General features: G+C 52.2%; 1 protein-coding gene across 5 annotated transcripts in view; it reads left to right on the top strand.

The window, feature by feature from the left end:
• DENND1B (DENN domain containing 1B) overlaps positions 1 to 11,676 on the top strand; it is an 87,226-nt gene extending 75,550 nt beyond the window's left edge. For all 5 annotated transcript variants that reach the window (XM_059677559.1, XM_059677558.1, XM_059677555.1 and 2 more), the window contains 3 exons: positions 5,841 to 5,923; positions 7,059 to 7,275; positions 8,033 to 11,676. In XM_059677559.1, the coding sequence (XP_059533542.1) occupies positions 5,841 to 5,923; positions 7,059 to 7,275; positions 8,033 to 8,581 (849 nt within the window). In that variant the 3' untranslated portion in view covers positions 8,582 to 11,676. The remainder of the gene's footprint in view (positions 1 to 5,840; positions 5,924 to 7,058; positions 7,276 to 8,032) is intronic.
• The last annotated feature ends 4,132 nt before the right edge of the window (positions 11,677 to 15,808 follow it).

Below are 15,808 nucleotides of genomic sequence, written 5' to 3' on the forward strand. Positions count from 1 at the left end.
AAAACTCGTTAGTCGCGACCCTCGTAAGTCAAGGCCCCACTGTACTCGTTTGTAAATGACTGATGGGTTTGTAATTGGCGTCTCAGTCTTGCTCCCAGGACGTTCAATTCCTATCCGCCTCAGGCTCTCGCCTCTTATAAAGTTAACGTTCGCAGAAGATGGGCTGCCTGGACCTGGGGGCCTGTGGGTTGTCTTTGCCGCGGGGAGCGGGTTTCTATGTGAAGAGGAGGGGTTCTCTTACCCCCGTCTCCCCGAGTGGAATAACATCAGGGCCTGGGCACGTTGGGATCTTCAGGGAGGGAGGGGAGCATTTCTCGGGACAGTTGCAGGTGGCCAAAGGCGGAATCTAGAATCAGCAAATTCCCAGTGAAGGAGGGGTCTGCAGGTGGTACACAGAGCAGCAGGGGTGGAACGGGGGACAGACTGACTCTGGGACCCGGTTCCGAAGCCGCTGCCTGGCCTTCGCGTTGGGAGGAGTCAGGCGGGGCCCTGAGGGACCAGGGGGTGGGGTTCCGAGCCAGACACCCCTGGCTTTGAAGAAGGTCCCAGCCTTTGGCAATGAGCAGAACACAGCGTCCCCGAGCCTCGCTTCGGGCGCCTGGGAGACGGGGATGACAACCCCTGTCATTCCCCAGGGTGCCGCAGGCATTAGAGAGAGTGTGCGCGCGAGGTGGCGGCCACAGGCGCCCAGGACTCGACAGCCGTCTGTGTACACAGACACGCGCGTCCTTAGCTTCTGGCCACGCGTAGCCACGCATCTGCTGCTGTCTTCCCTCCCCGTAGCCGCTTCCCGGGGTCACACAATAACCCTCCAGTCACTAACGTCACGGGGCCCTAACGACGTCTGTTTCCATTTAAGTAGGAATGACTCGAAGACCCCAGGTTATGATTTGAAAAGACATATACAGCTCGTGCCCGGCCGGCATGGCTCCGTGGTTGAGCATCAGCCTATGAACCAGGAGGTCAGGGTTCAATTCCTGGTCAGGGCACATGCCCGGGTTTGGGGCTCGATCCCCAGTGTGGGGCGTGCAGGAGGCAGCTGATCCCTGACTCTCTCTCATCACTGATATTTCTCTCTCTCTCTCTCTCTCTCTCTCTCTCTCTCTCTCTCTCTCTCTCTCTCTCTCCTTCTCCCTCTCTGAAATCAATACAAACACATTGAGACCAAAAAAATACATATCTATATACAGCTCTTGTACCAAGAAATATCTTGGCCTAGCAGACCTTGAGGATGTGTTTTGCTGTCAGTGAAATTATCGAAATAAAGGATCTGGACTCGCCCGTTGGCCTGTCCCCGTGCGCCCCGGGCCTCAGCTCCGGGAAGAGCCTTCCACCCCTAGTTTGCAGCCGGACTCGTGTCTTGGAAACACTTCATTTTCATCTGTTCTGCAAAGGATGTGAACGAGATGGTGGTGATGGTTGGCATTCCGAGAGTGTGCTTAGAGGCGAAAAAGGCACATTTCCCCACCTGGGTCCCGTGGACGAGAACGGACCGACCCCCGGACTGGGTGTGCTCCGAGCCCACGTGCGTGACCCGCTCGTGGCCCGAACCGATTTCGCATCTACCCCCGGCCCGCGGGAACTGCGTGGGGAGGAGCCGATGAGCCTGGCTGGTTCCCGTTCCGTTGATGAGGCTGTGCGGCCTGTCCGGGGGACATCTCCCAATTAGGTGCTGCATCTGTACAGCCCAGGCCTGGCCCCTTCGGTGCGGGGTTGGCCGCGGCCCCAGGCTAACGAGGCCCCGGGGAGGGGGTCCCCCGTGTCATGGCAGCCACCGGCGGCTGGGTCCGGTGAGGATTCGAGCTGCACGTTGGTTTTGATCTTGGCCACACACGGGCCTTCTCTCGTCCATGTGATGGCAGAACAAGACCCTGTCGGCTTCGCGGGCGATGTTTGGACGACGTCTGTCCTCTAGGATGCTGCCTTATATGCTGCCCCGCAGAAACCCAGGGGCATTTTCCAAGGATGAGAAGTCCCTTGAAAGGATACATCGACTGTGTGTGCATCTAAGAGACGGCTGCATTTGTAATCATAGCAGCCTGTCTTAGCCCAGTAATAGTGTGTGTGTGTGTGTGTGTGTGTGTGTGTGTGTGTCTGCATCTCTCTCTCTCTCTCTCTCTCTCTCTCTCTCTCTCTCTCACACACACACACACACACACACACACAGCAGCAGCAGGATGGGTGCACCGTAGGCGGGAGCTTAGCTGTGCTGCACGTCAACATTAGCAGATGGATGGCCCCAAGCAAACCAAACACCGCCCCCCATCCCCTGTGAGGGCAGGCCTGGGCCCTTTGTTGTGAGGCCTTTGGGAACCCTGGCAGGCGTCGCTCTTAACTCCTTCACGGCTGGGCCCCAGAGCTGTCCGCCCGGTTTCTTTCCAACCCGTCCAGCTAATGGTGCCGGAGCTGCACAGACCATGTAGAGGAAGGCTGTTTCTCCGCCGGAACCATGACAGAAAGGGGGGTGTCCGTGTGGGTGAACAGCGCCCCCCCCTTGGAATGCAGTCAAGACTCTCACCCACACGCAGTGTGTACAAGTGGACGTGTGTTTAATAGCCGTAGTTTCTACGAATTACGCCACGTACTGTTCCACGTGTGGTCGTTCTATTTTTTTTAAAATATACTTCTTTATTGATTTCAGAGAGGAAGGGAGAGGGAGAGAGAGAGAGATAGAAAATCAATGATGAGAGAGAATCATTGATCGGCTGCCTCCTGCACACCCCCCACTGGGGATCGAGCCCATAACCCAGGCATGTGCCCTTGGCTGGAATCGAACCTGGGACCCTTCAGTCCGCAGGGTGACCCTCTATCCACTGAGCCAAGCCGGCCGGGGCATTTGTTCTATTTTTAAGGGTCTTTACGTAGAGGCTCCTAGTTTGAGATACGAGTAGTTTTCTCTCCAGTGTATACAGAGGGAGGTGTGTGCACTAGCAGATACCATTTGGGGATGTTCCCTGTTCTACCCATCGTGCGAGGTGTTATGCACACCTCAGAGGAAACTTGGCTACTTTTTGGGGTCCTTATGACTTGATTGGTGGATGCATCCTGCTCCTCGATTGGCGGGAAATGGCACACGCTCATTTGATAGCGGAAGAGCCGTCATTTCACCTGTAAGGAAGGTGCGTGGAGGTCCCATGTGCCTGTTTGGCAAGGAAACACTTGCGAGTCAGGCATTTCAAAGCCCCCTTCTTGGTTGAAGGGGGACCAGAAAGAATCCCAGGACGGAAGCCTGTCTTTAAAAATAGAAGCAAGCAGGTGGCTGACGTCGCACAGATAATGAATCTCGTATGTTAATGCGCGACACGGAGGACAGTAACTTCCTGTGAAATTTCTAGGAAAACACAGACGCATGCTCTCAATTATCGAGCTCCCACATGGCGGCCCACTCGCGCCTCATAGGCTGTGGATGACAGTCTCGTATTTAGGACACACGTTCCTTCATTGGAATTCAGCGAATGGCGGGAATAAAGTGAATGTGATTATAGGTTGTGTTTCCTGCTCAGGTGACTTAGTAGGTTCCAGAACATGGCAAGCACGGCCCATTGCATAGCGTTGCTTTATTGGTCGAGAAAGAAATGGCTCGGCCATTGGTTTGGAAGTGGCCAGTCGCTCATCCGACCAAGGAAAAGCGATTGTCAGTCAACAGGAGAAAGATCGCCATGGCCTGGGGGTAGGGCCTGTGTGTAGGAAGGAGGAGGCGCAGGTCATTGGAACGAATACTTCACATACATTTTGCAAAGTTAAAAGAAAAAAATGTCTAACCGAATCGTGATAAGTAAAAACAAACCAACCTGTTGTTGTTGTTTTTTTAATTTAAATTTTTAGCACTTTGTTTAATTGGACTCGGTAGTGAGCGTCCTGTTATTATGATCAAGCTGAAATGTTGAGTGAAGGTGATCAGGAAATCTATTCGCAAGTTCTAAATGATAAAAAAAATTTTGAAATGTTTTATGTGAGTATGATCCCGTTTAAAGACGCCCAAGAAAAATTGTCTGAATTTTCTAAACACCTTTTAGCATCTCTGTCCCAAAATCACTCTTTCCGTAGCATGTGTTTAGTCTAATTTATGCTAATGTCACTAATTTTTAAATTTGATCTTTTAAGGCCAATATTGAACAGTATTGGTGCCACATTGTTAATTTTAAAGAAAGCTATTTTCTCCTGTTTTTTTTTTAATTGTTGAAATAATATTAATTTCCAGCATGTCACGTACTTGTAGTCCAACTTGCGCTCCATAGCTCCCTCCCCAACATCCAGTTATGGGTTACAAGCCTGCCCTCTAGTGGGCATGAGATAATACTTCCTTTCCTTGAAAGATGATGGTTGTGCAAGACAAAATTCATCATGATAAAATTTACCTTCCAGGGTAGTCTTTTTAAAACATCTTTAATTTATTATTTATTTTTCTAAATATTGATGTCAGAAAGGAAGGGAGAGGGAGAGAAATATAGCGATGAGAGAGAATCGTTCATCAGCCGCCTCCGGCACGCCCCACACTGGGGATCGAGCCCACAACCCAGGCCTGTGCCCTGACCGGGAATCGAACCGTGACCTCATGGTTCCTAGGTCGACGCTCACGCCACGCCAGCTGGGCTAATAGAATCTTATCATCATCTGAACTGGATTGATGTCTCCTGCACCTTGCTATAGTCCCACCTACAAAAATGATGACACGCGTGCTTTTAAAGCTCTTTTCCAATTCGAACCGCATGCGTTTTTTTAAGGTTGTTGCCATTATAATTCTGTAGAGTTCTAAAGCTTATTCTCACGTTATTTCATGCAAGTCCGAGCATCCAGAATGCATAAGCTCAGGGGTTTGCTGTGGAGTCTGGGTAGGCAAGGTGACACGTCAGAGCCTCAGTCACTCCCAACTCTAAAATGCAGACAGTAGCACAGAGGAGCTGCCTTCAAACACATCACATGTCACAGCATCTTAATTTAATAAAGTCCAAAAAACTGTATTTGCCCATTCCTCTGCCTATATCCCTCCCCCCCCCTCCGCCCCCTCCCCCCTCCCCCCCACACACACCCTAACCCCCTTATGAATTGCAATGGACCCAGCCCTTTGCCTGATTGGGCTCCGCCTGCCATCTAGCGGCAGAAATGGTAACTGCAGGAGGAGCAGGGGGTGGTCAGGACAGGAAGTTGGGTGGTTCTGTGACTTGGGCCTGCTGCCTCCCAGAAACCGTTGCACCCGAGTCCCGGGCCAACGGAACCGGTAACGCAGACACCACCTGGGATGCTTGTGTTGAATAAGCGGCCATTTTTCTCTCTCTTGAGTGTTGACTGAATCAATTGTAAGCCAAGTATTCCCAGAACAAACAGGGACCGGCCGACCGACCGACCGACCGACCGGGTGGGTGGGCTACGTATACACCTGTTCAGTCCTCTCGTTCGTTCTTGGTTTGGAGTGTGAGGTGGAGTACGTGTTGAGATAAATGGCCCCTTACTCTCTCCTCTCTTCCTGCCCAGCTCACCAAGTTATTGGGTAACGTTGAAAGCCCTGAGTGCGTATTGCTTTTGAAAGTGTTTCTGACCGCCCGGCCGGCGTGGCTCAGTGGTTGAGCGTCGACCTATGAACCAGGAGGTCACGGATCGATTCCCAATCAGGCCACCTGCCCAGGTTGCGGGCTCGATCCCCAGTGGGGGGCGTGCAGGAGGCAGTTGATCTATAATTCTCTCTCATCATGGATGTTTCTGTCTCTCTCTCTTGCTCTCCCTTCCTCTCTGAAATCGATCTTTTAAAAAAACGTTCCTTTGCAAATCAAGTCGTTCCTTGACACGTGACTGAGAAGGAGGCGTGCTGTCCTCCTAACGCCGTCTGTCCGTCCCTCCCGCAGGCACGCTTACATAGGCCCCTCAAGAGCCTCGACGACGGCGCGCCGTGTGAGGACGAGGACGAGGACATGGACCGGGCCAGCAAGTCAGTAATGGGGTTGGATGACCTCCCAGCCGCGGGGCTTGGGCAGAGGTCGTAGGTCACACAGGGTACTGGAGAGTGCGCACCCCCAGGCATCGGATGTTACCCCTTTGTAATGCTCTTCGCCCGTCTAGTGGGGGGTGAATCTTGAGACGGGAGAGCAGGGTGGGCCTGGGCTGGCTGGTTCTTGGGAAGCAAGGATGCCTACGGAGATGTCGGGACGTGGGGGGGCGGGGGGGAGTAGGAAGCTACCCATGTTATACCCTGCCCCCCCACCCCCCGGGAGGGGGCAGGTTCAGCATCAGAAACAGGGAAAGTCCCTGGAAACAGACTGAGCCGGGGGATCCGAGAGACTTACATCTACCGTGCAACCCACAGTGGTGAAGAGGAATTTTACCATAAAATAAGGGAAATAATAATCATAATAGTGTCAGTTTGACTTCTCAATGTCAACCTACAAGGGCGTGGCCAATGAACATTCCTTTTCGCTGTTCAGTCTTGGTCTGTACAAGGGAATATGCCTTCTTCCCTAAGACGGGTGATTAAATAAGTACAAGGATAAACCATATAAAAATACCGAACGTGAACTTGACCCCAGCACGTGGCGCAAGCGCTCGGTCTACCATTTCGAAGGCCAAAGTCCCAAGTCCCACAGAATCAGACTGGGTGACATCCCGGCTTTTCTGCTTCCTGGTGAAGGCGCCGTAGACTTGCCGGCTGTATGTTCTTTTTTAAAAAAAAAATATGTTTTTGTTGATTTTTAGAGAGAGAGGATGGGAGAGGGATGGAGAGACAGAAACGTCGATGAGAAACATCATCCATCGGCTGCCTCCTGCACGCCCCCTACTGGGGATCGAGTGCACAACCCGGGCGTGTGCTCTGACCTCTTGGTTCTTGAGTGGACGCTCAACCACTGAGCCACACGGGCCGGGCCCGGCTGCATGTTCTTAATGCAGCTGCTCGGAACTCCCTGTATGTGACTGGGCTAGACGTCCTCCCCAGGGTGAACTTGGCCACGGACCAGCCTCCGTCTTCTCGCTGTTCCTCCGAGCGGGCCCTGGAAGGGAGGTGGCGAAAGGCGGGGCACAGCAGCCCGTGTGGTCGCCCGGCCCCCAGAGCGCGTCCCGTTTCCTCGCAGGCTGTCCTCGGAGGACGGAGAGGAGGCCGCGGCTTATTCCTACGAAAGCGATGACTCGGTGGAGACGCGAGGGAAGACGCTGTACTCGGGGGAGATGGACCTGCTGGGCGAGATCCTGGACACGCTGAGCACCCACAGCTCCGACCCGGGCAAGCTGGCGGCCGCCAAGAGCCTGGACTTCTTCCGCTCCATGGACAACATCGACTACCAGCCCGCGGTGAGTGGTGCTCCGGCCACGGAGTTCAAAGCCCCGTCCCTCCCGTGGCTGCGACGGCCCCAGGCTGTCCTCTTAGCTCATACAAGTGTCGGACCTCTAATGGGCACATTCCTTAACTTCAAAAATATGGTAATGTTGAATCGTGAAGAATTAATTCTAGTAAAAACAAATATTCAGTGTTTTCCCTTTTATTCAGCCAGCTCTGGTTGTCAGGAATTGAAATTCTTTGGCCAAGTAGTAGCATTTCCTGACAACCTAATTCTATAGTTGTCTTTTTCGGGGGGACTTTTATAAAACATGAAATGTCCCCACTATATTTTCTAAAGTTCCTTGATCTTAAAATAGACTAAATTTTTGTCGTCTTGCCTCAAAACGGAGCTGTAGTTTTAAACAAATTGACCTGAATGCTCTAAAAACACTAGAGCTAGCCCAGCTTTCGTGGCTCAGTGGTTGAGCATCGACCTAGGAACCAGGAGGTCACGGTTTGATTCCCGGTCAGGGCACAGGCCCGGGTTGCAGGCTCCATCCCCAGTGTGGGGGCGTGCAGGAGGCATCGATCCATGATTCTCTCTCCTCACTGATGTTTCTCTCCTCTCTTTCTCTCCCTTCCTCTCTGAAATCAATGGAAATATATGTATTTTTAAAAAATATCCTTGGATGAGGATTAAAAAAGAACTAAATAAAATCATGGACAGTCGCTCAAGCAGTGCTCTCATGGTATCAAAGACATTCCTGAATGGGCTGTTTCCTCTTCCAGAATAAATCCAACGCCCCGAGCGAGGACAACCTGGCGGCCCTCTGTGGCGGGTCCGGGGACCAAGGCGACTGGAACCGGGGCCAGGACGACAGCGCCCTCCACGGCCGACACCTGCCCCCGTCCCCCAGGAAGCGGGCCAGCTCCAGCTGCGCCACGGGCTCACTCTTCAGCCTGAAGGAGGAGAACAGTGCCAGGCCCCTCGACGGGGCCCCCGGGAGCGGCCCTCATGGGGCGGACCAGCCGGCCTCCCCCTCTGAGCTGGGTGCCCCGCGGGCTCCTCCGGACGCTGCCCGGACTGAGGAAGGAAAAGCAGAGAAGGAGGAAACACTAAGCCAGGCCCCAGACGATCTGCTGATCCCCAGCCTCGGGCGCCGGCCGTCCTCCTCGGTCCCGTGGGAGAAGGAAGGCAACGGCGTCCAGGGGGCTCCGGGAGACCCTGGGCCGCTCCACGAAGCCGCGTCGCTGTGCCCCGCGGCGCCCGCCTTCCAGCCCGACGGGAACGTTCCGGGGGGAAGCATGAGTGGAAACCAGGCCTCCGTCAAGAACTGAGGGCCAGCCTCGGGCGTCCACGCGTCTCGGGAGACACTGGAGGGTCCCACAGGACTGTGCAGTAAACAGTTACTTGTAGGCATGGCAACGCTCGCTGTTGTCTAGACATTTTCGTTTTCATGGGAGACATCACCCGCGGATCTGGTGGGCCCGTGCGACCCATTGATCTTTCGGGGTGAAAGCTACTTCTTCTGCTGTGCTCTTCAGTCAGGTACTAGTGTGTGTGTGTGTGTGTGTGTGTGTGTGTGTGTGTGTGTGTGGAGATTATCATTGGACACGTGACTTCCCAGGATTGGTGCTTACCGCCCTGCATTTTATTTAAACGGAGGATGCGTACGGAAGCCTTGCACGTGACCGGCGCTACTCCAGGAAACGATCCAGTTAGCTAAACGTATCCGAACTCCCCTCCAACTGCTGAAACTCTTGACCCACGATTGCCTTAATCTTCCGCCACTCGTCAGCAAACGTAGCCACTCATGGAATCGCCTGTCAACCCTCCCAGAGACGTTAGACGTGGCCTGCGGAGCAATAACGCCTTTCTAGTCATTGAGTCCAGGACAAAAATCTCTCTTTTTTGTGTTTTTGTTTTGTTTTGTTTTTAATGAAAAGCTCTTGTGGACGCTGCAGCCACGTCTTCCGAAAAACAAGTCTCCGGGCCCATGCCTTTCACACAGGGAGCTTCTTGCACGACAGCGTGAAGGGGATGCCTCCTTTTTACACGCGAGACACTTTCCACGCCTCCCCCAGCCTCTCGGGGAGGCCCTCCCCACTCCTCCCTCCCCCTCCCCCTCCTCCCTCCCCTCAGAGAGCCAAAGGCCACCCACACTGTCCTGACTTTTTAAGTTCTGATCTTTTTCTTTCCTTAACTAATACTTCTCTAACTTGCTTATATCTTCAAGTTGGGTTTTAAAGTAACTGACTTTACATGTTAGACGTTTTAAACTTCCAGGAAAATTGTCCAGGAGGTCCTGAGCTCCCGTCCATCCCTACCCACAATTCCCCTGTTCTAATAGCCCAGGTCAGTATGGATGGTCCATTCATCACAATCAATGAATCAGTATTTATTTTTAAATATATTTTTTATTGATTTCACAGAGGAAGGGAGAGGGAGAGAGAGAGACCCACATCGATGAGGAGAGATGATCATGGATCGGCTGCTTCCTGCACGCCCCGCACTGGGGATCGAGCCTGCAACCCGGGCCTGTGCCCTGACCGGGAATCGAACCGTGGCCTCCTGGTTCATAGGTCGATGCTCAACCACTGAGCCACACCGGCCGGGCTTCGTGAGTCAGTATTGATGGTCCACGCCCCTTTCAGACGCCCTGAGTCTTCCCTGCTGTCCTGTCTCGGTCCTAGGCCCATGTGGCTGTCATGTCTCCTTAGGTCCCCCCTTGGCTGGGAGAGCTGCCCGGCCCCTCACGGGTACCATTTCCCTCGAGGTCTTTTCAGCTGGATCCGTGCCTTACTGACCACGCGGAGTCAGCGTTCGCGTCCACGTTAGGAACAAAAGCCAAGCCAAACACTCCCCCTGCTATGCCGGGAAACCATCCGAAAGACTAGCAGCGAGGACCCCTGTTTCGGCCCATGGAACCGTTGGGTATTCAACGTCTGCTCTTCAGCTGGACTCCCCAGCGCCCCGGTGGACGTGGGGGGAATGAAGTGAAATTCACGTGAGGTCTGCCGTGGACAGGAGTGTCCTTTTCTACTCGGCTCCTCTCATCTGTTCCCACGAAGCCAGCTATTTGCCGATTCCCCTGCTGCTGGGATTTTACGTGTTTGAAGACCTAACACCTGTTTGTCCGACGAAGAGACTTGTGTAGATGAGGGAGACGGGCTCTCCACAGAGCCCGGGTTCTCTCCGAAATCCCCCCTCCTCCTCCCCCCCACAGCCCGCATCCTTTGCCCTTATCGGGGGTCCCCGTGGCATTGCAGGGGGAGGAAGAGCAGCGTGTGAACTCCAGGGCTCTTGCTCTGTTGAGGGAGAGTGTTAGGAAGTAGCATTAGGAGTGTTGGTAGCAGGATGGTGACCGCCTTTCGCATGTTTTAGAAAAGCACCCGATGATAGCATGATCGTTGTTCTATTAAAAACGAACAGCCCTCTCATTTAGAAAGCAGTCACGGACTCTTCGTCCCGGACATATGCAAGGAGCCGTATCTGCGGACGGAGGGAAAGAAAACGGTGGACATTGTCCCTACTGCGAAGGGACCCGTTAAAAGGGATTGCAAATATCAATAATAGTGATGATGATGATGGTAATAATAATAATAATAATAATAATAATAATAATATTCTGCTTAGATGTTATTAACCCAAGATTCTACTACCAAAAAAGCCTCTTCAAGCTGCTTCATCTGATTCTTGCTCTAAGTCAGAACCACAGTGCCATGTCCAAGCTCATGACCTTTCTCTGTAATTATATGAAGAATCTAGAATAATGCTGCTACCCGAGGTACCTACTTTTATTTTTATTTTTTAAAATATATTTTTATTGATTTTAGAGAGGAAGGGGGATGGAGAGAGAAAGGGAGAGAGAGAGAGAGAGAGAGAGAGAGATAGAAACATCAATGATGAGAGAGAATCACGGATCGGCTGCTTCCTGCACGCCCCACACTGGGGATGGAGCCCGCAACCCGGACCTGTGCCCTGACCGGGAATCGAACCCTGACCTCCTGGTTCCTAGGTCGACACTCAACCCCTGAGCCACACCAGCCCAGCTCTATTTCCCTCCCTTTTGAATGAAGACTGTATGTGACCGTTCTGTCGCTAACTCCCTAATAGGATCCAGGGTTTGAATGAGTCAGTTGTGTCTTAAACAGGGTGAGGAAGTTCGGCTCCTGTGCCAGAGGAGAAAACTGTGAATATTCTCAACATCAGTAGCTCTTCCTTCTCTTCTAGAAAAATCTGGGTTTTCGGGGGGGAAAAAAATTACTCTCATAAATACATTTTTGGATGCGAATGCCATTTTGTTTAGCATAAGACACCTTGATTCTGGGCCGAGATTTGTCCATGGGAACACAAGTTTAAGAATGTCACGTGAAGAAAAAAAAAAAAAGAATGTCAGATGAGTCCCCAAATCTAATTTCTCCAAAGCGCCTCATGACATGGGAAGGGGTTCTTTCAAATGGGGTCAGGACTGGGGTCTGTCTTACGCGGAGCCCGCCCTCTGCTCAGTGTCTGTGTCTTCAAGCCTGTTTGAGAGAGAGGATGGTTTTGATCAAACCAGTCGGCATCTTGATTTGTTCTAGAGAATTCTGTGTGTTTAGAAAGAAGGATGTTTCATGTTGAAAACGATAGGATTTTTGTGCAATATCATTCCTTGCATCATTTCGTTCAGCTACATATGCAAATCTGCTTTGGTAGCAGACGCCTTAAGGTGTTGTTGTTCGGTATTTGTGTAAAACTGTATGTAGTAATGCCCCCGGTGATGTTTTTAGGGGGAAAAAATGTATAGTGTGTCTGTGGTTGGCAGGAGAAGTGTGTTTGTTTATTTAAAATAATTGTGGACTGTGCATCCTCACGAACTGCCTCAGCAACAATAAATATGCAAGAAGAATCCGCAGCCTTAGGTGAGGGTTGGCCATGCTGTGTTTTTAAAGGACACGGGTACGGGGCAGCGTCTGGATGCTACGTGTCCACTGAGCAAACGCCCAGCCCGCGCCGCGCCAATCGAAGGGGCATTTGTCGGGCGACGCCCACAGCTGGGCACCGCCTGTGAATGAAGTTCATTTCTTTGTGTGTGTTGTACAGTCTCTTGCACCTCCCAGCTTCTCGAGGTTTCTACCTTTACGATACTTGAATCCAGCAGAAAAGCACCGTGCGAGTTCTGTAACCCGGGGTACCATATGCAAATCTACCAAAAAGCAAGCAAAACAAAGTGAAGGTACCAACTCAGAGGTACTGAGCAGCGGCGTCCGCCGGATGCTGTGTTCACTCCGTGCGTCGAGTGAAGGAATCGCGAGCCGCGCAATCGTTTGTCTTCAAAGGCTGCAGAACCACAAAAGGTTACCTCGTTGATGTGAGACACCCCTCAGTCTCTCGGTCCGGGGAACTCCCGTTCTCTCCGTGGGGTCGCCTGTTCGTGTCCCTCAAGAAGGGACAATGAGGGACACGAACAAATCGGCCTCTGCTTGGTCCCGTGACGTCGAGGATGGGACCGAAGAGGCTGGATGCGTCCTCCAGGTACCACACCCCTCCGTGGGCCTCCTTCAGGGAACACCCCTCCCCCTCTACACGCTTGACTTGTGACCCATTTCACCATCGGACGCCAAACACGAGCTTGCTTGCATCTGCTGTGGTTTCGGTGCTGACACCGCAGGCTGGCAAGACGTGGGCGAGACCCCCGGCTTCCCGTGCACCCGGCTTTCCTGCAGACGCGGTTCGCGAGGGGTTCCGAGTTGAACTTGCCCCTCGCGTGTTTCTTTCGCTTTAACGCAGTAGCTGTTTAGAAGGCCTGGGCCCTCTGGAGGCAGGGGGCATGGAGACGGGCTCCACTGTGCTTGCGTCCTGGAGGCCGCAGTAGGAATCATCTCAAAGGCTGACTACTACTGAGAGAACATTGTGTAGAAAAGGATTGTTGGGGGAATTTTAAAAATAAATATGCAGGTATGAATATTGGATGAATTACGCATTACCATAAAGTGCCCGACAATGCAGTTATGAAATAAAATCGATTTGTAACCCAAACTTCACATGGCGGTGTGGCTCTTCTCTTATAACCGGGCAGGTAACCCCTTCGTTTCTCTAGGTGACCGATGGGGGGGCCCTACCATCCCTGCCTTACTTTACTTCATTGCAGACTCCAGCCTACATCATCCCGATGGGTGTGGTCCCCTCACTTTGTTCGGGTCTACGATTGTGGGACAGGCACACAGAGTGTTACTAAGCATAACTGCCCAACTGGCGTGGCTCAGCGGTTAAGTGTTGACCAAGAGGTCAGGGTTCGATTCCCGGTCAGGGCACATGCCCGGGTTGCGGGCTCGATCCCCAGTGTGGGGGTGTGCAGGAGGCAGCCGATCCATGATTCTCATCGTTGATGTTTCTATCTCTCCCGCCCTCCCTCTCACTTCCTCTCTCTGAAAGCAATAAAAATATATTTTTAAAAAATAAAAAAGAAACATCAATGATGAGAGTGAGTCATGGATCGGCTGCCCCCACCACCCCCCTGCATGCTTCACACTGGGGATCAAGCCCGCAACCCCAGCATGACCAGGAATCGAACTGTGACCTCCTGGTTCATAGGTTGATGCTCAACCACTGAGCCGCGCCAGCCGGGCCCAGTCCTGTGGTTGTAACACCCCCGCGTGCCCGTGGAGAAATAAAACAACTAAACGAGGCAGCAGGTCCCCGGGCCTTGTTTGCCTGAGTTGGCCATGCGCTTCCCCCCGGATCTAACACCACGTATCAGGCGACGATCAGGAAGGAGCTGGTTCCCAGCCTCCGTGTCGGGCAACGCGGCATCGAGCCAACAGCACCTTGTCCGGGTGCAACAGTGAAATCGCAGCACGTGTCCCGTCCAACTGTCAGTATCGGCGACGAGAGCTCCTCGTTGGCGCGCGGCCGCCTGAGCTCAGCACATTCCGGCGTGACTTGCTGAGACGTGGGTAATTGTCCTTGTCGTTACCCGGTTGCCATGGATTCCTTTCTACTCCATCAGCAGGTTCTTTGAATCGGTGCCGCGATGTGGTTTGACTGCCATCAGCACAATCGGACTTGGATGGAAAGTTTGGAATGTATTGGGAACGAGGACCGTCCGCGCACTTGCTCATTTCCAAGGGCAGCAGCCAATCCTCCCGGGAGGCCTTGCCGCTGCGGGCCTGCCCGTTCCCAAAACACACTGGGGGGCCTGGGCCTCTGAGGAGGCGAAGGTGTGCAGAAAAATGTAGGCTTCAGAACCCTGTCTTATGTGAGCGCTATGTTTTTTGTTTTTTTTTTCAAATATATATTTTGTTGATTTTTTACAGAGAGGAAGGGAGAGGGATAGAGAGTTAGAAACAGCCATGAGAGAGAAACATTGATCAGCCGCCTCCTGCACGCCCCCTACTGGGGATGTGCCCGCAACCCAGGCACATGCCCTTGGCCAGCATCGAACCTGGGACCCTTCCTTCCCCGACACTAATTAGCGGAAAGAAACTCGGTGGTGCGTGACAGTATTTCTCCAAATTGTAATTCGAGGAGACTGCCATCTGGGTGCGTCTTTCCTGGGGGCCACATGGAGAGCAGGGGGAGACTGCGGAGGGAGGAAGACTCTGGGCCATTGGCCAGGGCTCTGTCCTTCGCAGAAGCCGGGACGGAGATGTGGGCCATTGGGATTAAGCACAATTCTCAGAGTTCATCTGTGACTCTGTCATTCACGAATGCCTCCAAGTCTTTGCCGAGGGGGCTGGGGAGGAAGCGGGTTCTTAATTCAGAGGTCATTCAACTATGGAAACCTTAAGAATGATCATCGACCTCTACTGCATTGTCAATCATGAGATGTCTCTGGTTATCATCAGAAAACTACCTTTTTACCTTTAAAGGTAGAATAGGTAAAGGGTTGATATCCCTGTGAAGTGCTAGTGATGTGCTTGAACTAGTCCTTGAATTTATTTTAAACTTGAAGAATGGTGGGTATGTGTTTTTGTTGTTTTTAATATATTTTTATTAATTTCAGAGAGAAAGGGAGAGAGATAGAAATATTAATGATGAGAGAGAATCATTGATTGGCTGCCTCCTGCATGCCCCCTACTGGGGATCGAGCCCACAACCTGGGCATGTGGCCCTGAATGGAATCGAACCCAAGACCCTTCGTTCCACAGGCTGACACTCTATCCACTGAGCCAAACCGGCTACGGCTAAAATTTGCCTCGTCTACCTGGAATGGTACAGTTTTATTTCCCAAGCCCCATACAATTCATACATGCTTAATCATGGGGGAAATGGCTCTCCACATTCCTTAGTGAATTTGGGGTATAATGAAAGTTATTTGTACACACACACACACACACACACACATCCATTAGAATGGAAAACAGGTTAAATATTTGGAAACCAAGAGAAAACTGAGCCAGGAAGTAACCGATTTCTCCAAGAGAATTGGTCTCTCTGCCTCCCAATAAAACAGTGGTTCTCAACCTTGGCTGCCCATTAGAATCACCTGGGAATCTTTTTAAAATCCTGATTTCTGGGCCTCCTCCAAAATACCACGTGCGGGCGCACACGTACAGCGCGATTAAAACTTCGTGGCCCAT

This window comes from Myotis daubentonii, chromosome 20, assembly GCF_963259705.1.
Source record: "Myotis daubentonii chromosome 20, mMyoDau2.1, whole genome shotgun sequence".
In the NCBI taxonomy this organism is placed as follows: domain Eukaryota; kingdom Metazoa; phylum Chordata; class Mammalia; order Chiroptera; family Vespertilionidae; genus Myotis; species Myotis daubentonii.